Raw genomic sequence first — 22,640 nt, forward strand, 5'->3', positions numbered from 1 at the left:
ATATAATTTATTTATAAAATATATAAATACATGTCATATGTTTACTTTATTACTGTTATCAATTCCACTTTACAAATGTGAAATTAGGCTCAGAGAAGTTAAATAACATGTCCCAAAGGTCACATGCGGGCTTCTCTGGTGGCTCAGTTGTAAGGAATCCACCTGCTAATGCAGGAGACCCAGGTTCAATCCCTGGTCCAGAAAGATCCTTTGGAGAAGGAAATGGCAACCCACTCCGGTATTCTTGCCTGGGAAATCCCATGGACAGAGGAGCCTGGAGGGCTGCTGTCCGTGGGGCTGCAGAAGAGCTGGACACGACTTAGCAGCTAAACAGCAACAACAAAGGTCACATGGATGAGGAGTTTGAACCCAGATACTCTTGATTCCAGAGCTCATGCTTTTGATCTCTTAGTATGTAAGATTCCTCCCAATTTATGTGACCTTTGTTTTTGAAATGTGAATAATTTTTACCTTAAGAAAAATACGTTTAGCAGTGCTTTACTAATGTCTAACTTCTGTGGTTCAATAAATGATTACTGAATTCTCTTGTATATAGGTACAATTCTAGGGCTGGGATATCTGAAGATAAATATATAAGATGCTGTTTCTGTTTTAAGTTCCTCAATCTAGGAGAGAAGACAGACAGAAATCACTAAAATACAGTGTGAAATGTGCATCTTCACAGAATGTTCGTACCCGTTTGGGCCAAGCACAGCCAGTGTGTGGTGTGGCCGGGAGTGTTGCAGCACCGGTTTCCGAAAGGGCTGCCTTGGGCTCTGAAGTTAGAGTGCGCTTGTAGCCTGAGAGTTCTGTCTGCCGTGCGTTACGTGGTTCAGTTCCTTTTGCTCACTAGACAAAGAATGGATGGATTTTTCAAGCAACCAGAGATTATGGTTTGCTTTTGATGGTTTCTTTCAAGGTCGTGTCTATCTGTGTATCTGTCCATCTGTATATTGTTTTTTTTTTGGCTATGCTGTGTGGCTTGTGAAAGCACAAAGTCCTAACCATTGGACTTGCAGGGAATTCCCAAGGTCGTATTCTTGAGAACATAAAAGCGGACAGAAACGTGGTTGGTGAACCAGACAGCCATCAGGTGGGAAAATAGCTATAGCTTCATTAGGTGGTGTGACGAGTCCACCGTTGGTTGGCCCAGGACCTAGGTCTCTGGGTGAGGCCCAGTTCTCCGGCAGCAGGAGTTGACATACAGAGGTGGAGTCCTGCAAGCTCCAGAATGATCCGTCCTGCAAAACTCTTGTCTTGCGCATGAATAGAGCAGAAACTGTGTCTGAGCGGCTTGTGGAACAGGACTGTTTTGTTTCTTGGGTGTTGGTCTGTGGTTTCCCAGCTGCTTAAAGGAAGTGGAGAAAATCAGTATGAGATTGAACCTAATATAAAATTGCCAATATTTGACCTTTTTTTGATTTAAGAAAAATTAGCAATTTCATATGGCTTCATCTAGTATTTGCTAAGTGTTTTACTCAGGACCTGTCAGTCTCCAAAAGTTTCTGAACATGCTACCTAATTTAAAACTCTCAAGCACCCTACAAGATCAGTCTACAGAGAGGCAACCAAAAATCAAAGTGGTGGGGTGACATACACCCAAAGATATACCCAAAGTTATTCAGTAAATGAATTGCAGTTTCTCGTTCCAAAACCAGAGTGTTCAAATTTGCCAGTGTCTTAATCTGTATATTCAGTAGTTCAAGTAGACAGCAACCATTTTAAAATCAGATAACAAATAAGTGATGGCTTGTATCCAGAGAGCTAGTGAACCAAGACCCAAACCCCAAATCCACATGGCCAGATATAAATTATTACAGTGCCAGTTTATGGTTTTTCTTTGTGCTTCTGATTTTTGAACTGGCTGTAACCTTCGCTTTTGAGCTGTGGTGTAAGAGAAGACTCTTCTGAGTCCCTTGAACTGCAAGGAGATCCAACCAGTCCATCCTAAAGGAGATCAGTCCTGAGTGTTCATTGGAAGGACTGATGTTGAAGCTGAAACTCCAGTACTTTGGCCACCTCATGCGAAGAGCTGACTCATTGGAAAAGATCCTGATGCTGGGAAAGGCAGGAGGAGAAGGGGACGACAGAGGATGAGATGGTTGGATGGCATCACCGACTCGATGGACATGGGTTTGGGTGAACTCTGGGAGTTGGTGATGGACAGGGAGGCCTGGCGTGCTGCCATTCATGGGGTCGGAAAGAGTCGGACATGACTGAGCGACTGAACTGAACTGAACCTTCGAGATTATTAAAGTTTAAACATTATAAATAAGCATGGTATGTTCTGAGTGATGTTATGCTAACGTAGATTCATTTGAATAAGGTTTCGATTTCACTAGCAAGATAACAGATAAGTTTAACTACTCTGAGGGCAAAATAAATTGTTTGCCTTTATGTTACATGGAGAAAGTGCCTTTGCTTTTTGACGTGTAGAATAATGTCTTAAATACACGTGGCACTTAATAAATGTCCTTCCCAGTATATTTCTCTCTTACCTCTTTGCAGATGATGAGCATTCTAGTTAGAATGTCTTTTTTGAGTTATTTAAGTTTCCAGGAATATACAGACACCCCTCTGTGAATATGTAGGTCTCTCTCTGGTTAATAGACATGGGCCTAAAATTTACTTATAAATAATTTGTGGTTTCATCTCACAAGGTAACCTAAATTTTAGGAAGAAAATTAATAAATATAAATATGTACCGTCCAGAGGATTCTTGTGCTTGGAGGAAAGTGTTAAAATTTTCTTTTAATATGGAAGAACTTTTACAGTTCAGTTTTTTAAAAAGTGAGTAACTCAGATAAAGAACATGTATGAGCAGTTCCGAGAAAAAATATACAAATACCCAATAAATACATACTGTTTAAAAATAATTTTTTTCATGTATTTCAATTTTACAGTACACAGAATTCATATAATCTCTATACATGTATACATATATTGGGTTGGCAGAAAAGTTCTTTCAGATTTTTCCATAACATCTTACTGCTATCTTCAGACTTTGAGAGCAAGCTGCAGACATGATGTCCTTTCATCCCTAAATACTGCAGAGCATAATCCCCCCAAAAAAGGACACTCTTCTCCTTATTGTGCATTCAACTGTCTAAATTGGAAAATCAGCATTGGTATGATACTACCATCCTAGTCTCGAGCCCGTTTCAGAGTTCACCAACTTTCCTAATTAGTCTTTTGCCTTTTCTGGCCCATGCTCAGTTCAGGAATACATGTTACAGTTGGTTATTACGTCTCTTCAGAGTGCTTCAATTTGAAAGTCTTTCTCAGTTTTCACTGTATTTCATGTCCTTTAGAGTGTTAAGGAATACAGACCTTACATTCTATGCATCTAATTTTTCTCATCGTCAAAATCATTCTTGGCATGTATATCACAGAAAGGATGCGCTTTTATTCTCAGTGCATGACATCATTCTACTACTGATAATTGAATCATATGCCAGGAATATGTCAATATCCCGTTCTTTATCACACCTTCACTCATCAGTTTAGGATCTATTGACAACTCTTATGAAATCAATCACCTTCATGATGGTTGCTAAAAGATAATTCTGTTTCTATCATTCCTGCTACGTTTATTAACATTTTACCGTAAGGAAGAGCTTTCCTCTTTCTATATTTTTTTATTTATTCATCATTCATTCATTTCCTTGTCAATATGGAATCATAGATGCAAGTTTTACTGAGTGGGTTTTAATTTTTTACCTGAATATAATTTACTTACACATCTTAAGTCATTCAGTTTTGACATATGCATATATCCCTAACAAGATTATGGGACAGCCAATACTTATTGGCTGATGCTGATGGTTTCCCTCATTTGGCCAGTAGGAGCCCCTTCAAGGTGGCTCCTGTGTCCCTTTGAAATGTTCCAATTATTCACTGAGCATTTCTTTACTTATCTGGCAGAAGATGTTTTAGATTCTTTTTGTACTTTCTCTGCCCAACTTTGAAATTAGCTGTTTCTCCAAGGATCCTTGGTACCTTTTGATGTAGGATAGGTTCATCTGTTTGAATTATCTCTGTTATTGTTTTAATGCCTCTTTGAGATTGTTGCATATAAAAAGATGGTTTTCATAGATTTATTATCATACTGTGTGTTTAAATACATTATTCACTGAGAATTTTAGTATCAAATTTAATATCTTGATTCTCTTGGCTACATTGGCACTGCCTTAGTAATCAATTTGAATGCTTACTGTTTTTAAAAAATCTACCTCAATAAAATGTCATCTAGCATGTTTTCCTTTTTGAAAAATACATCTTGAGTAACTGAGTATTTCTTAGGCAGTGTCAACATTAGTCATTTGGAGCATTGACTAAACTGTTATCTTTCTGAAACTTGCATATATCGTGTACTGTAGCCCAAGGCACATAAGAGATTACTGTTGATTCATTTGAGTACTTATATATTTCCATGGCATTTTAGCTTCTTGAAGGATTATTATCCACCAATAGCTAATTTAAAATTTGCTTATGCTTTTTAGTGTTTCCATGGAATTTAATGGTTTTTAGGTGCCAGTTAGGACACTTGGTAGATTGACTAGAAAAATAATTCTTTAAGCAGTGCTGAGATAACTGTGAGGTAGCTGTTGCCTTGACAACTGGAAAACTGTTCTGTTTGCTAAACAAAGGGATGGTAATTTAGTCATTTAATTTCCTTTTTGGCATGGAGGTAGTATAGAAATACATTTTAGCCTCTGAGATGGTCTGTATTTTTTTTACCAAAAGCAGCAAAAGAGAACAAAAAAAGAAGGTAAGAGGTTTTTTTTTTTTTTTTCTGGTGATATACATTGTACACCTAACATGGTTGGTGTTGGTCAAAGGTATCTTGGTAAACCTGCTGACATGCTTCTTTGTATATCTCTGTTTTGGATCAAAGTACAGTAGCCTCAAAAGAGAGGTGTATAATCTTGGTAATCTTCCTGCTACACTAAAGGACTTGATAGACTTTTTCTAGCATCCACACAAACACTTAACCTCTCCTTCTACTAGAATTCAACGTGATGACTTTATTTCTGAATTAAACAGGGGGATACTATTTTAAAGACCCCTTCTCCATATACACAGTTATACTGGAATCTGTTTTATTTATGTGGGATCTCTTTTGTATAGGACTTAAAAACATTTTTAAAAAAAAACATTTTTTAAACTCATTGTATCTCCAGAATATTGAGTAATAATAACAACCTTTATTTGGTGTTGTATGCTGGGTCCTGTTCTAATAAGCACTTTAAATGTAGTGTTTCAAGCTTCTCCCTGTGAGATAGTCACTATTTATTGTGTCTAGAGGCAAGGTTATCTGGCTGCTCAGTGGTAGATTTGAATGTAAGCAAGAGCCTGTGCTCTTAATTACTGTATTATACTGATTCTCATTAATAGAGTCATTCTAAACACACTGGAGAATATAGACATTAGTAAGAATGTTCAAAATAACCCCTCTTCCCAGTGACCAACAGACTATAATATTTTGAGTATTATAATTGAGTTGATAATTGTGGGAGCCAGATTATAAGGGAGAGTTATCACACAGTTATGTCTTTTTTTTATATGTGTGAAATGTTCCTTACTATATATATTAAAAAGTAAAGAGCTACATGCCAAATGTAAAAAACAAAAAAGAAACTTTTTTTTAGAGCAAAACCGGAAAACATACTTTGAATAAAGTATTTTCATTGCTATATACCTCCTTTCCAGTCCCTTTCTCATATGTTAATCCCTCTTTAATAGTTGTTTTTAGCTTTAATGTGCATGTTTTTCTGTGTGTATATTGTATCAAATGTATCTTTGATTATTCCTGAATTTCTAGAAGCATAAAAAGTATAATAGTTTAAAGACATGTACATATTACGAGTTACTCTGTACTGTGTTCTCATTGGTTCGAATGCTAAAGAAATGCTATATTCTGAGGAGTAGTGACACTGGTTGAAAAAGTGAGAAAAGTGGTTTAACTTTCTCTTTGCACTTATTTATGATGAGCAGTAATTTAAAATGAGGTTTTGCCTCTCCCATTTTAAAAAGAAAAACAAGGAGGGGGGTGCCAAATTCTAATTTACATTGGTTTAATGACTTGTTTGCCCACACACACAGTGTTTCATAATAGTAATTGTGAATAGTTAAGTTTACTTTCGGCATCATAACTGAGTACTTTTAGTACTAGCCCTATTCTTCTGATATGGATAGACACTGAAGTTTAGGGAGGTTCGGAAGCCTATAAAGATGCACCTACGTAGCATAATGAATAGAGCTGGGATTAAGACCGTGTCTTCTGCTTTGAGAACCTGTGCTATTAGTCTCACATTACACTAATTATAGAGTGATAATTTGTGCTAAAATTACATATGGGCTTCCCTGGTAGTTCAGTGATAAAGATCTGCCTGCCAGTGCAGGAGACGGGAGTTCAGTTCCTGCGTTGGAAAGATCCCCTGGAGAAGGAAATGGCAACCCACTCCATATTCTTGCCTGGGAAATCCCATGGAGAGAGAAAAGCCTGGTGGGCTACAGTCCATGCCTTCACAAAGAGTCAGGCACAACTTAGTGACTAAACAGCAAAATTACGTATACAAATCTGACCATGTACGTTGTGAGTTTCATTTGTTTTTCTGTAGAAATTCATATTCTGGTTAGCATAGTTTCACTTCTAGACAATAAATGTGTTTCAGAGTATCCCATTCTGACCATCTGTGTTGCTCCAACCTGTGTTAAAACGCAGGCTTGCTGAACAAATATATACAGAATTCAGATTATTCATCTGAATAATTAAGAGAAATTAGAGACAAAAAAGTAACTTACCTATGATGATATTAAAAAAAGAGAGAGAGACAAATTAAAATCAGGGCATAGATCTTTGCTTTTCTTATGCCCGTTTGAGAAATTAACATTGTCCTAACAATGTATTTAGCAAGGTTTTTTAAACTTTGACTTTTCTTTGCAAGTATTTTTCTAACAGACATTTTCTTTATGTACTTTGCTAACTCCATTTCCTGTGTTCTAGTGTGAAGGAAGGAAAATATTACTCCCTAAAAATAATAATTTGCCCTTATGAAATCTGAGCTAATTATTACTCTTTTCTATCTACATGGATTTCCATGTTGGTTACAATGTGGGATGGGCTTTGATTTGGAGGAAAAATCACCTTTCTCAGATTCAAGTTGAATAAATCTGCTCAGTAAGCATAGTTATTGTTTGCTAATGTTGGAATGTGACCAGTGTTTGATATGAACATTAGTGAAAAGAATACTTAAATGAGTTTATATATACTAGTAGTCTAAATAATATTACTGTTCTATCCCCCCTCCCTTTTTGGTTTAAAATTCTTTATAATAAAAGTATCTAAAAAGCTTATCATTTCTTAAATATTTATTTGTTCCTGATTGGGCACGAACATGCACTTTTAGATGACCTCTCATTCTTTTCTATATTTCACAATTTCTAGTTCCTCATTAATTTTTATTGAACCAAACTATCTATCTGTGAAAATAAAATTTTACTGGCTAATGAGGCAGGAAGTATTAATGGGAGAGGTTGAGAGTTGTGGAGGTTAATGGGCCTTATGGTCATGAAGCAGCCCCTTTATCTGGGCTTCTCTGGCAATAACACAAAATTTATCAATTGATGTCTTTTTGACAATTTCTGAGTGAAGTGCTGCAAATCCTTTTCATATTCTTGCTAAAATAAAGCCACTAGCCTGTCTGAAATTAAATCAAAATTTTGAGCAAGAAAGATGATATTTTAAGAGGGCTAAGCCATAAAGTAGAAATGCATTTATTAAATTTAGGTGCAAGACTAGTACAGAGTTATCAAATTGTAGTTCATGGTATCAGCATATTTTAAAAATAACCATGCAGAAATGATTATCTTTCTAGTGAGGGTACACTTCTGCTATAGCATAAATTGAAATATAGGCATTTTCTTAAGTAGATTTAAGAAATCATATACTAGATATGTTTTAAGGGCTTTTTTTAAAATATGTGAGGCAAATGGCCATTAAGGAGGGTGACCTGATATGTTTAGTTGTAACCCCTTTTTTTGGTGTCTGATACCTCCCCACCTTTCAAAAAGTTAAAATTGTTTGCTGTCTTTATGATAATTTTTGTTATACCATTAGAATATTTTTTTAGAGATAGATCTCTTCTATGTGTATTAGCCACCACTGTTAGGGGTAAATTTATTTTAAGATCCAAATGAAATTGATACTCATTGGTTATTGCTATATAATAGTATTTTTCCACCTTGTATTCTTTGGAATTTCTGCAGGATGTTAATAGATGTTAATTTTAAAAAAGGGTTCTTTGGACAAATAGACTGGGAAATGATGAGACAGAATGGGAATTCATTCAATAAACTGATTTTCCCAGACTCCCAGCTCTTTTTTTTTTTCTGGTGGCACATCTTGGTATATTAGTATTTCTTGTAAAACATTTTGGGAGAAGTTACTTGTATAATCTTTCTTTGTCTGTGGAATTGATTAATGTAAGTAGAACCCGTTAGAACTATAGATCCTGTGCAGAAAAAAAACCTGATTATTAAAAAACAGCTAGATTAGGACTATTAAAAATTAAATCACAGTGAGAAAGCTTAGAATAATATTTATTGTAGATGGGAAGTAAGCATTGAATTCATGCCAAAGCAGTTGAGACATTTTGGCTCATTTTTACTTGAGATTTTTCAAATTGGATTTCTTCATACAGTTTTCCCCAGTAGTTTGAATCTATGTGGTTTTTCCCTGCCCCCTTTTATACTGTTCTACTTTAGAGGCATCTTGATAGGGAGCTGTTCTGAATTTGGGTGGCTGCCAAGATAATAGCCTAAATATGAAAAGATATTTTCTTTGAGCTTTAAGGATGTTCCTTTTCTTTCAGTGGTTATTTAGTAAAAAAAAAATTTGAATAAAAGGGTGGATAGAATGATGCATACTTGTGATTGAGCTAATTCATATCATGGACCATGTGTGTTTTATGTAGAGAAAAAAGATGCCTTTGTATCTTCTTTGATGTACATTTTGGTACGTGTAAATAGACCTTATGATATATATTTTACTTATTTTTAAGTTAGAGTATTTTATAGATTGTTCTTGTTAACAATACATTCATGTATTTTAACTTTTATAGCTGAAAGAGGATTAGATCTGCCATTCTGAAGTCTGATTGGGGGAAAGAACTCGAAAGTTTAAATCTAATGATAAGTTTTTGCACTTTTAGGCGCTTGACGAACCTCCCTATTTGACAGTGGGCACTGATGTGAGTGCTAAATACAGAGGAGCCTTTTGTGAAGCCAAGATCAAGACAGCAAAAAGACTTGTCAAAGTCAAGGTACAGTATATGTAGATGTTATAAATTACATATTTAGTATTTGATATCTGAACTTTTATTTGGTGAATGTATTAAGAATTTTTTCTTCTGCAAGTTGAGTTTAGTTTCTAAGAGTAAAGATTGTAAGAATAACTGAAAACAAAGCATTATTTGTGATTCTTAAGTGTTCTAACTGGAATGAAATTAGATGATCACAATTGGTATTTTGAATGCCATTTCACTACAGACATGGTATTGTTTGTATTGTTAGCCTTTTAGAAGTGGAAAGGACCTTAGAAGTCATGTAGTTTAATTTCTTAATTTTATCCTAAGGAAAATGAGGCTCAATAAAGGGTCAGTGATTTGTCCAGGGTCATTCTGGAAAATTAGTGACAGAATGGGAATTAGAATAGTACATCAGTTTTAAGACCCTTCCCCATTTTAACCATGAAATTGAGATGTGGTTTATAACTGATGATGGTGGATCTAGTTGTTGATTCCTTATCTTCTACTTTTCTTGAAAAAATCTTGCTAATAATTATTTATTGAGTTGCAAACTGTGCAGGTGGGAAGGAAGATGGGGATATGAGAATAACCTAATCTCTTTTCAAGAGATTTATAATCTAGGTTAGCAGATACCCCATAAAATATTGTTTTGAACATCACCAGGAAAACAGCCACAGAGGTGTTATACTTGAGCTCTCAGAGCTTCTTCCATGCTTGTATGCCTTGGTTCTTTCCTTATGCATGGCTGTGTTGAAAAAAGCTTCGGGGGTGATTCTAATTTACACTGCTAGTTAAGAGCCGTTGTGACAGGGCCTTTAAATTAACTGTAAGCCTGTAGGATGTCGATTTTGTCTCCCTCCCCACCTTCCGGTTTCGCATGCTTGGTGTCCCTAAGCTCCTGTAGTGGCTTTTCCTGCTCTAACTTCACATGCTGGCGTTCTCTCAGCACTCATTTTTGCCATTACTATCTTGTAGATGAAGAGAAAGTTTTTTTTTTTTTTTAATCAGTTTTCTCACTCTTTCAGACAGAGCTACTGAGAGCACACATAATAGCTTAGTGTGAATTAGACCGGAATCTCTCCCTTTGGAGAGAGGTGGACCTTCTCCTCAGCAGAACTTGGCCTCCAGATAAGCACCTTCTAAGCTGTGCTGGTTAGAAAAGGTGTTCCTTTGGGCAGGAGCCATGTGTTACTGCAGGAAGCATGCTTCACTGGCATTCAGCTGTGATCTGTACTGTCACCTGGGTGTCTCTGTAATATATGAACCTGCAAAATGACACGCAGTAGTTCTGCCATTTCTTGCTGCCGGTGGAAGGAGGAAAGCAGTCTGTGCTCCTTGTGCTGACAGCACAGGGTCCCAGCGACACCTTGTGTCTTACAAGTAGTGGCTGTCTAAAATTTGTTCTTAGTTCTTTAGACTGCTCTAAAAATCTGTTTATAAATCAAAGCTAATGATTTTCTCAGCAGATATTGTAGTATATTTCTGTATCAATTTGTTTATGATTCAGAGTTAATACATTTTCAACAATTTGTTGGTACACTTCTTCCCCATCAGTTTTTATTTCTCGAACATTTATTACATGCTAAGCATTGTATCAGGTATTGAAACTCTAGTATTAAGACCTTATCTCCATTCTTAAGTGGTTTACTGTCTAAGTGAATGACACAGATGTGTAAACACGTAATTTAAATAAAGTGTAGTAGTGCCATTGTGTGAGACAGAAATGTATGGTATGCTGTGAGTACAGGACAGCTCCTTTCATAGCTGGTTTGTGAGCCTGTTTCGTAATTGATAACCACACACGTCAGATAAGACCACATTAATGGTTCAGTCCTTGGAAGCTCTTGCTTTGTATAGGGAAAACCACCTTTTTTATATGGAGTACTGGAAGCTATTTTGTTTTTACTAACTAATTAAATATTTAAACTTGATCCCTTTATTTTAACATCTAGTGTCCCATTCTCTGATGTCTGTACTAACAGAATACAGTAAAGTTCTGGATCCGGATGGCCTGAGTTTGAATCTCAGCTCTACCATGTACTAGTTCTGTGATCTTGGACCAGTTGCTTACACTTTGTGTTCCTCTGTTTTCTTACCAACAAAATGGGAACAATCACACCTACCTAATAAAGTTTTTGTGAAGATTATAGGTTCAGTGCTGGAGCGCGATGCTTGACTCTTAGCAAATGTTTGTTGCTACTGCTTGTGAACCAAGGGCTTCACAAAATGGTAGAATACCTAATGAACTAAGATCACCACCTCCTTTTTCCTCATTTTTTAGGAAAACAAATTATATGATTAAACTCATAATTAATAGTACTGAATAAACTATAATAAGTGAATCATCAAGTAAATTAGTCTGGGAGTTGTCTGTTAAATAGTAAGTCTTTCAGTTAATCTACTTAGGGATTGAGATTTTGTATAAACTAGGCAGTCATTTGTTTAGATCACTTATTAAAAGAATTCATGCATAATGAGCTTGTGCTGCTTTTTCTTCTTTTTTGGTGGCTAATTAAATTTATAATCTCTAGGTAACATTTAGACATGATTCTTCAACAGTGGAAGTTCAGGATGACCACATAAAGGGCCCACTAAAGGTAATTCATTTATTCATAATTTATTCATAATTACTGTTTCCCACTGAAGCACTAGAAGTAATAATCTTGATCTTTTAAAAAATTCATTGGTTACTTTGCTATTCAGTTGATAAATATGTAATTCTCTCTAAGTAGGAAAAAAGTAGACTTAATGTGCCATAAAACCTTTGTGACAGTAAAACTTGTGTTCAGAAGTGAAATGAACATCAAGGAAAGATTGATTGCTTTTTATTCACTCATCTGTTTTAGTCTCACCATGTTTCACTTATTAAAAGGGTGGAGTTTCCAGAAATACAAAGTGGTAAACTAGGGATTGAGTGATATGAGTTCCATGATGATGTGAAAAGTGAGAAAACAAAACATAACAAAACAAATCTTCAGAGCTTTCAATTCTTTGAAGCAACTACTGGCCTATGAAGTTTTGTAAGGATCATCAGGCAGTTATAAGTGATAAGCATGTTTGTACATACACATGGAGAGTTTAATGTCCTTGCGTTAGTTTTCCTCCATCGGCCAGCTGTGAGTTGAGTGCTGCTTTACTGCCCACTGGTGAGCAGGCCTAAAGGAGACACGTGGGCAGCCGCCAGGTGCTGCTCGGCCGTTCTGAATGTCTGAAATGGGCATTGGCCTAGCTGGGTAAATTTTAAGAAATGCTAACATAATTGAAAAAACATTTGTAGATGCAAGAAAAATCCTTTCCTAATGAAACAGTACTTTTCAGAGAATTTGCTAGATGTCTGTATCTGCCAGTTTTTGTTGGTGGTTGATTTGAAAACTTTTAATTGAATCCCCAGGGCATTAGTACCTTGCTTATATAGTAGGCACTGTGGAAGACTAAGGGCTTCCCAAACAGCACCAGTGGTAAAGAACCCGCCTGCCAATGCAAGAGATGTGGGTTTGATCCATGCGTTGGGAAGATCCCCTGGAGTAGGAAATGGCAACCCACTCCAGTATTCTTGCCTGGAAAATTCCATGGACAGAGGAGCCTGGTGGATTACAGTCCATGGGGTCACAAAGTCAGACATGACTGAGCATATCTGCACATGGAAGACTAAAACTTGTAAGTTTTTTAATATTGCCTTGTGAAAATTATTTTCCACTTTTTCTGTTTTATAGGTGCCCTCTTTAATGTTATATGCACATGTGTATCACTTGTAGGGATAAAAGGACAAAGACATGCACATGTATAATTTGATGCTGGGTTTCCCTGGTGGCTTAGATGGTAAAGAATCTCTGCGCAGTCCGGAGACTCGGTTCGATCCCTGGGTTAGAAAGATCCTCTGGAGAAGGAAATTGCAACCCACACCAGTATTCTTGCCTGGAGAATTCCATGGACAGAGGAGCCTGGTGGGCTACAGTCCGTGGGGTCACAAAGAGTCAGACATAACTGAGGGACTGACACACACACACAGTTTGATGTTAACTGCCATTCATTTACATTTAGTATGTGTCAGTACTGTGCTGATTCCTCTGCTCATATTATCTTATATAGTCCTCATAACAGCTCTTTAGAGATGAGGAAGTTGGAGGGAGATGGGAGGTAATGGAATCTGGCCCAAGGTCTTACAGCCAGTAACGAGATGGCAAAAATAAAAATTCTCATGGACTCATAGCCTGTAGTTTTGAAGCATTCTTCCCACTGGATGATCAGAACACACGCATCTCTATGCCTTATTTGTATTTTTGCCTTATGAGCACACCAGTTAGCTCTTCACTACCTGACTACCTTGTTCACCTGGCACATGCTAGCTGGTACCAGTTACAAAAAATGCTCAGTGTTGTGGGGATAGGAGAGACAATTTGAATCCTCAAGTCATCTCTCCTTTTGGTTCAGCCTGTTTGATTATGGCATAGTTGGTTTAGTTTGCTTGTTTGATTTGTCTTATTAAATTTTTCTTTGTTTTTGATTAGGCTTGGGATCATTTTGATTTTGACATAGGCAAGTGTATTAAATTACAGTCTCGAAATTGTTGAAATATTTCTCTTGCTTATGGATTTTTTTTTTGTATGAAGATTTTCAGTTGTTTCCTAATATACTTTGTAGCTTTCTATCAGCTGATAGAGAGGATTAGCATTTGGATAAATGTTTCTCCTAGAGAAAATAAACTTCCTATAGTGGTGGTTATTTGATTTCAGTATATTTTCAGTGAGTTGACATGAAAATAATACTGGAACATTTGAGTATTCTATTTTAAAAATGCACCATGTATTTATTGACGGTAGTCTCTGGTGGTCCACTGGTTGGGACTGTGCAGTTGTACTGCAGGGGGCTTGCGCTTCATCTCTGGTTTGGGAACTAGAAGAGAGAGAGAGAGTTTCCTCCCCTTTTTTGGGCATCGTGTGGGGCTGACACTCTAAACAAATTTAGTTTTGTTATCATTGTAAAGATCATAGACATTTTCTTTTAACTGAGATAAAACTAATATTATTACTAGTTTCAGTATACAGCATAATGGTTCAATATTTGTGGATCACCACATAAGTCTAGTTAACATTTGTCACCATACATGGTTGTAAATGGGCTTCCCAGGTTGTGCTAGTGGTAAAGAACCCATCTGCCAGGGCAGGAGACGTAAGAGTCTTGTGCCCGATCTTTGGGTCGAGAAGATCCCCTGGAGGAGGGCATGGCAACCCACTCCAGTATTCTTACCTGGAGAATTCCATAGACAGAGGAGCCTGAAGGTCTACAGTCCATAGGGTCACAAAGAGTTGGACACTGCTGAAGCAACTTAGCACACACGGTTGTAAAAAATTTTTTTTCTTGCGCTAAGGGCTTTTAAGACTTAGTCTCTATTTTCGATCTTATTCTCTGTATCTTATAAAGTTGGCTTTCTGTTTTGTGTTTTAGACTTCACGTATAAGTGATATCATATGGTAATTGGCTTTTTCTATATGACTAATTTCACATGGCATAATGCCCTCAATGTCTGCCCATGTTGTTGCAGGTGACAAGATTTCATTTTTTTTTTTTTTTTGGTAGTTTTATTTTATTTATTTATTTATTTTCTTATTTTTTTTTTCCATTTATTTTTATTAGTTGGAGGCTAATTACTTTACAATATTGTAGTGGTTTTTGCCATACATTGACATGAATCAGCCATGGATTTATATGTGTTCCCCATCCCGATCCCCCCTCCCGCCTCCCTGTTTTCATTCTTTTTAATGGCTGGTTTTTGTGAGCGTGTGTGTGCACATGCACACATCTTTATCTGTCATCCATTGATGGATACTTAGCTTCTTTTCATATCTTTGCCATTGTAAATAATGCTTCAGTGAATTTGGGGGTGCATAGATCCTTTCAAATTAGTGTTTTCATTTCTTTCAGATAAATACCCACAAGTGAAATGACTGGGTCATGTGGTAGTTCTCTGTTGAATCTTGCTGAAGCCCTGCATTCTGTTTTCCATAGTGCTGTATCAGTGTACATTCTTACCAGTAGTGCACAGAGGTTTCCTTCTCCACATCCTGGTCAGCACGGTTATTTCTTGTCTTTTGATGATAATAAGCCGTTCTCAGTAGGTGTCAGGAGATACCTAATTGGGGGTTTGATTTGCATTTCTCTGTTGATTAGTGATAGCATATTTCCATGTACCTGTTTGCTGTCTGTATGTCTTCTTTGGAAACATGTCTATTCAGGTCTTCTGCTCATTTTATAAATGGAGCTTTTTGCTTCTTTGGATATTAATTTTGTGAGCTGTTTATATATTTTAGATTTTAACCCCTTGTCATTTGCACCATTTGCACATATTTTCTCCCATTCAGTAGATTCTATTTTTGTTTTGTCAATGATTTCCTTTACTGTGCAAAAGATTTAAGTTTAATTAGGTCCCATTTATTTATTTTTGCTTTTGTTTCCTTTGCCTTAGAAGACAGATCCCCAAAAAAATACTGCTACAATTTATGTCCAAGAGTGTTCTGCTTATGTTTTCTTCTAGCAGTTTTATGGTTTCCAGTTTTACATGCAAGACTTTAATCCATTTTGAGTTTATTTTTGTGTATGGAATGAGAACCTTTGCCAATTTTTCAGTTGGATTGTTTGATGATTCTTCTCTTTTTCTGTTGTATTGTATGAATTCTTTATGTATTTTGGTTTTTAACCCCTTATCAGATAATGTGATTTGCAATAGTATTTTCTCCTATTCTGTAGGTTGCCTTTTCAAATTGTTGACAATTTCTTTTGCTGTGTAGAAGTGTTTTAGTATGATGTGTACACACACACACACACACACACACACACACACTTATAAAGACCGTATACATTTATAAACCATATAAACTATCAGCATTTCTTGATCAGGTGAAAATATTTCAAATGATTTTCATTATTGGCACATTATAACTTAAGGAGAACCTCAGTATTATTTGTTAATTTTCCCCCAGCATCCTTTAAAGAAGAGTTGTAATATGAGGCAAAGATATGCAATTTCACAGGCAGGGATCCCCAGACCTGTGAGAGTTCCCTCAGAGAGGTTGTAAGGACAAAACTGTATATTTTCGTAACAGTACTTAGATATTACTTGCTTTGTTCATTATGTTGATATTCTCACTGATGATACAGAAGCAGTCGTGAGTCAAGTTGCTGGCCCTTTAAGACAAAGCAGTAGTTACTTTATTCTTCACCATCATGAAATCAATTTGTCAGAAAACAGCCAGGTTTTAGTTCGTTCATTTCTCTTCTAAAAGTTTTTCTAACTTTTTTTTTTTTTTAATACTTTAGGTTGGGGCTATTGTGGAAGTGAAGAATCTTGATGGTGCATATCAGGAAGCTGTAATCAATAAGTTAACAGATGCTAGTTGGTACACTGTAGGTAAGGGAATACATATTCTTCTTAAAATGTGTTTTCAATGATGATACAAATTAGGCAGAGTTTTTTCTTGATTTACTTCTTCTCATAGTTGCCATAGTTGTTACTCCTATTAATAGTTTTTATCTTTCCAGATCTTTAAAAACTTTATTTCATAAATATGTACATAATGTATAATTTAAACTTAGTGTATATATTATACAATGGATTTCTAGCTTTTCACTTCAAAGTGTATTTTAGAGTATTTTCTTTCATCTTAACCATTTTTAAGTGTGCATTTCAGTAGCATTCAGTAAATTCATGTTGTCATGCAACAGATAAATTTTTTAAACTAATATTCTTGCTGATGATGTTGCCAGTTTTCTTGGTGTTACATAGTAAATTACTATATTATGGATTGAATGTTTTTTGTACATGGACATTATTGTAGTATTTTGCTAGTGTGTGCATTGAGAACTAGGCATAGATTGAAGGGAAATGTCCTTTTAAAACTTCAGTAGGTTATGAAAACCACTTTCCTAAAAGACTGTTAATTTACACTCCCATAAACAGTAGTGTATGAATATACTTGTTTTCCCAACCCTTGTCAAATTTGATGTTACTAGTATTTTTAAATTTGTGCCCATCTGGACGCAAAATAGTATCTCAATTTGGTTTTAATTCGCTTCTCCCATGATTAGTAGTGAGATTGGACGTATTTTCATATATTTATTGAAAGGAACATTATTTCTGTTACATTTTCTCTTTTCAATTGCCAACTTATAGTGTCTTCCCAATCCCATCTTTTCCTCTTGGAAATGTTGTCATCTTATTTTTAGGATATGAGTTTATATATTTAAATAAAAAAGGGATTGTTAAACCTTTCCCTCTTCAGTTGCAGGTACTCTCCTATTGCTGTACTCTTATCTCTGCTGTCAGTTTTCATATGATAGTTCTCCTGTGCTTGCCTTTTCCTTTGCAATTTTAGTTTGAATCTTGTTTAAGAAGGCTTTCCTGCTTCACCTGGTCCAAAATGTTAGTAGTGCTGAGATTGAGATTAGAGTAATTTATAAGGGCAATCTGAATATATAAATTTATATTCTTCTTTTTGTTTCTTAAATTTGTCATCATTTACCAATAGAAAAGCTTCCTTTTTCTCTACCCTATTGAGAAGGATTAATCAGCATTTAAAAGTTTTCTTTCTGAAATGCTAACTTCTTTTCATTTGGTGTTTTCTGTACCAGGGAAGATGTTTTCATTATATTATTTTTTCCCTAGAAATTGGATAAGATACTCTGCCTTTGAAGTTGTTTGTTACAAAACTTAAAATGTATACTTAATGTCAGATCTAATCTTTTAAAGCAGCAGCTCTCTTTGCACTGATGAAGTTAAATGATAACTTATGTCATTTTGTTAATCTTTGAAAATCCCTTCAGTAGTTTCCTTTTTTACCTCTTCTCGCAGTCTTTGATGATGGTGATGAGAAAACGTTGAGACGATCCTCACTGTGCCTAAAAGGAGAGAGGCATTTTGCAGAGAGTGAAGTAAGTAATCACTTAATGAACAAACATGTCAGAGTGTTTTGTATTGGGGGTGGCAAAGTTTTGCTTTCTTATTCAAGCAACTTACTTGTTCATCAGGAAAACTTATTAATACGTAAAAGTATTAGCATATAGTCTGAGAAAACTTTAAGGCCTTGTGTTTGAGTTCCATATGCCTTTTTTTTTTAATGTATTTTAGCAATTAGCGTTTGTCCATGAACAAAATACAGTGGAATTGTTTATTATCCTTAGGCAACTTTCATATAGAGTCCTTTAATTTATAAATAATTATAGAATAGAGATTCCTCATTTGTAACCTACTTGAACCCCCATAATTGTTAAAGGGACCTCCTAACTACTCTTAACTACTGCAAACACCTCCTAACTACTGCTGCTGCCAGCAGCTGACGTTTATTATAGCCTCTCTTTGGAGAAGGCTTGCCTGACTGCTCTTTCCAAAACGGACGCTTCCATTCCTCATAATCTTTTCAGGTTAATTTAATTCTTTTTATAGCACATACCTAGCTCACCACTGTGTTTATGTGCTTGTTTGTTGTCTGCCTTCCTCACTGCAGTGTGCGTGTCTCAGCGGCAGAGGCTGTGTGTGTCTTCTGCACCATTGTGTTCCCGTTCCTGCAGCAGTGCCCGGCACAGAGCAGGAGCTGAATGAATGTTGGCTGGATGAGTAACTGAAGTGCTTATCTCTGCCAGGGACTTTGCTTAGTGCTTTACATACCTCCTCACATGTACAGCATTATGAGAGAGATACAGTTCTTATTTTTAGCTTACAGTTGATGAAATTGATGGTCAGAACCATTTCTCAAACCAGCACTTCCTAGTACCAAAATCATACTCTAAAATTGAAAGATGTTTTAATAAATGTGGAGGCTTCACAAAGTTTTGAAAATCAATAACTTGCAATTCAAAATTTTTTTCATGGACATATTGTTACAAATAGTGTTATATTCTATAACACTATAAATATTTGTTAATACACAGTATGACCAAACCAATATTTCTTTTTTCTAATAACTATTTAGAATGATGTTATCATGGGGAATTTTAATATTTCTGTTAAATTATTAGACTTTATTTTTGTTGTTGTTATTTTTCCTTTCCCTTAAATGATTGACTTCCCATTTCAATTCCGAATTTGGGACAGATTCTCTGTGTAATAATTCTGGCCTATCTTTTCAGTCTCATGCTTTATTATTGCCCTATACTTCTCATTTGTAAGACTTTCAGATTATGGTTCATACTTCCTTTTCTTGGTTTCTTCTGAGCCCTGTTCCTCTCAAGACTATGAGAAATGCTTCCTCCTTCATGATGTCTTTCATGAGCTCTCTAACCAATTTTGATCTCAGTATTCTTTGATCCTTTTCCACTTCTCTTACTTTTTTTTTTATGGTATTTTTTTTTTTTTGGTTACTTTTATCATTTTTCTCTTTAAAATTGTAAGCTGTTTTGGCGGAATAGCCAAATTTTTGTCATCTTGATGAATTCTTCTTTTCCTAGTAGTGTTTTCTACACAAAAGCCTCAGTAACCATTTGGTGAATTAATTGTGAAGGTTTAAATATAGGAAATACATATAACTTTGGGACAAGTACAGTGAATTTGGCTTCTTTGACTGATGACATTAACAGAATTCTGAGTTTATGGAGTTCTTAGAAATAATTTCATTTTCCTTAGAATATGTGATAATCATAGTCTATGGCCATACCACCCTGAATGTGTCTGATCTCGGACGCTAAGCAGGGTCTGGCCTGGTTAGTACTTGGATGGGAATACTGGGTGCTGTAGGCTTTTATGAGTTTGAGTAAACTCTGGGAGTTGGTGATGGACAGGGAGGCCTGACGTGCTGTGACTCATGGGGTCGCAAAGAGTCGGACACGACTGAGCGACTGAACTGAACTGAATGATTATGAGAACTTGAACACTTGATTTTTCACCTAAGTGAAGGTATATGTTTTATTTACTCATTCCAGTGAAGTATCTTAAGGAACTAATTTTGTCTTTGCCAGGAGAATTTTAAATTGGGATAATTTTTAAGATAGTTGTGGTATGAAAGCCGAAGCAGTGATATCTAGTAGCTCAGTGTATCAACCTTAATTTCAGGAGGCATCAGTTTTACTCTGTGTATCTCAACATGTTAAATTTCATGTTTTGCTAGAGGATATTAGAATACTGGTATATTATTCCTTACCCATTGCCACTTGCAGATGCTATGCTAGGTACATGGGTAAGTTAGGTAGACATGGAATTTATCCTTGGCATCTGTTACAGTGGGTATTTCTATACAGCATTCATAATTGGAATAATATTCCAAAGTAGTTTTATCAACTGGCATTCTCTTTGTGCATTTACTACATGGAATTGAAAACGCTGAAGAAAGTTTAGATGAAATCCTATCTCCATATTTCCTGCAGCCCATTTTAGATGACAGGGCTATCAGCATGTTTCCCCTATGCCTGTGGAATTTTCTTCAGCATTTAATACAGCCAGGAGTTTCTGGTTTTGCTCTTCAAGTATTTCTTGTAGTTGTTTAGTTGCTAAGTCATGTCTGAAGGCATGAGGAGATGGGGACGACAGAGGAGAAGATGGTTGGATGGCATCACCGACTCGATGGACATGAGCTTGAGCAAGCTTGGGGAGTTGGTGATGGACAGGGAAGCCTGGTCTGCTGCAGTCCATGGGGTCGCAAAGAGTCGGACACGAGTGAATGACTGAACTGAAGTCATGTCTGACTCTTTTGCTACCCCATGGACTGTAGCCTGCCAGGCTCCTCTGTCTATGAAATTTTCCAGGCAAGAATACTGGAGTGGGTAGCTATTTCTGTCTTCAGTTCCTGACCTGGGATCGAACCTGCATCTCCTACACAGGCAGGCAGATTCTTTACTACTGAGCTAGCAGGGAAGCCCTCTTAATTCTGACCGTCCTTTATTCTTTTGTGTGAAGTGAGATAAAAGGGCTCCTGCTTTCCAGGATTGAGGCCAGGGACACAGGTCTGCTTTTAACAATAAGACAATTGCTTCTTATTGTTCTAATTCTTTTTTAAATACTAGGGAGAGATTGTGGTTTATTTGGGTATTCCTATATGTGATTCCTAGATAACTTTTCAGAAAATCTGGATATTTTCTTTCTTAAACCAAGTAAAATAACTAGCCGATACTTAAAATAGAAATAAAATAGAAAACCGATAGTTAAAGTTGCTCAGTGGTTTCCAACTCTTTGCAACCCCATGGACTATGTTCCACAGTTATATATATATATTCCACAGTTTGTGGAATTCTTCAGGCCAGAATACTGGAGTGGGTAGCCTTTACCTTCTCCAGGGGATCTTTGTCTACTTTTAAGAGAGTGGTCAATCTTAGGGGAAGGGCATTTAATTCTTTTGTTAGCTTAGGAGAAACTGAGCCAAAATAATTTATTTTCCCTATTTACCAAATAGAGTGCTTTGAAATTTTCACACTTGGGAAGCATAATTAGGAGTTAATGACAGGTTACTTCTGAAGAGATTTTGTCTGGCATATTATTGTATTTGGGCAAGTTTTTGTCTTCAAATATTTTTTTAAATGCATGACTTACAAGCTACATATGAAAGATTTACATTTTTAGCCATATAAAAGTGACGATTTTTGTCTATCATTTCAAGGAATCAGTTTTTATTTAATGCTTTGTGGCTAGTGCCTTTTTACTATACTGTATTCTTCATTGTTGGACACTGTGTGTGTGTGTGTTTGTGTGTGTGTGTATCCCTAGAGGAGGAAATGACAACCCACTCCAATATTATTGCTTGGAGAATTCCATGGACAGAGGAGCCTGGCAGGCTATAGTCCACAGGATCACAAAGAGTCGGACACAACTGAGCAATTATCACGTGTGTGTGTATGTGTGTTGGTGTGTGTACCTTAAACATATTTACATATATTCTAACAAATTATGTAAATGAATTAATATACGTCCTCCTTTCATGTTTTAGTTCACTGTTTCAACAAAATTATCTCAGTTTTAAAAATAAAAGTTCAAATTTTTCTTTTAAATATTGACATTAGTTTATATTTAAATATCTGATCTTTAAGGTAATGGACACCCTTTCATATAACATTCTTGTTTGTAACTTTGAGACTTTTTATCATAACTAGTTTCTTGCCCTCACTTCCACTGTGACAGTTTTCCTGGAATCTTTTATTCCCCTTGTGTTCATAAAAGTATCTGAAATAACAAAGATTCTATTGGAGGGATAAAAGGAACAATAACTGTGGAAAATCTTTAAGATGCTGAAAAAGTTTGATTATTATCAAAATGATATTCAGAGAATTAAGTCAGTTGGGATAGCATCTTCAGATTGATACTTTAACTTTTTAGATATATAAACCTTTTAAGGAATTAATGGCACAAAACAACCC

At 36.0% G+C, this 22,640-nt stretch overlaps 1 protein-coding gene across 6 annotated transcripts in view; it reads left to right on the forward strand.

Annotated features, from left to right (window-relative positions):
* Positions 1 to 22,640, forward strand: part of ARID4B (AT-rich interaction domain 4B) — a 133,521-nt gene that overhangs the window by 42,903 nt on the left and 67,978 nt on the right. For all 6 annotated transcript variants that reach the window (XR_009696032.1, XM_061161450.1, XM_061161453.1 and 3 more), the window contains exons 3-6: positions 9,216 to 9,326; positions 11,843 to 11,908; positions 16,626 to 16,716; positions 18,157 to 18,236. Coding sequence is in view for 5 of the 6 variants with exons in the window: in XM_061161450.1 (XP_061017433.1) it covers positions 9,216 to 9,326; positions 11,843 to 11,908; positions 16,626 to 16,716; positions 18,157 to 18,236 (348 nt within the window). In the remaining variant the exon portion in view is untranslated. The remainder of the gene's footprint in view (positions 1 to 9,215; positions 9,327 to 11,842; positions 11,909 to 16,625; positions 16,717 to 18,156; positions 18,237 to 22,640) is intronic.

This window comes from Dama dama, chromosome 15 (assembly GCF_033118175.1).
Source record: "Dama dama isolate Ldn47 chromosome 15, ASM3311817v1, whole genome shotgun sequence".
Classification (NCBI taxonomy): domain Eukaryota; kingdom Metazoa; phylum Chordata; class Mammalia; order Artiodactyla; family Cervidae; genus Dama; species Dama dama.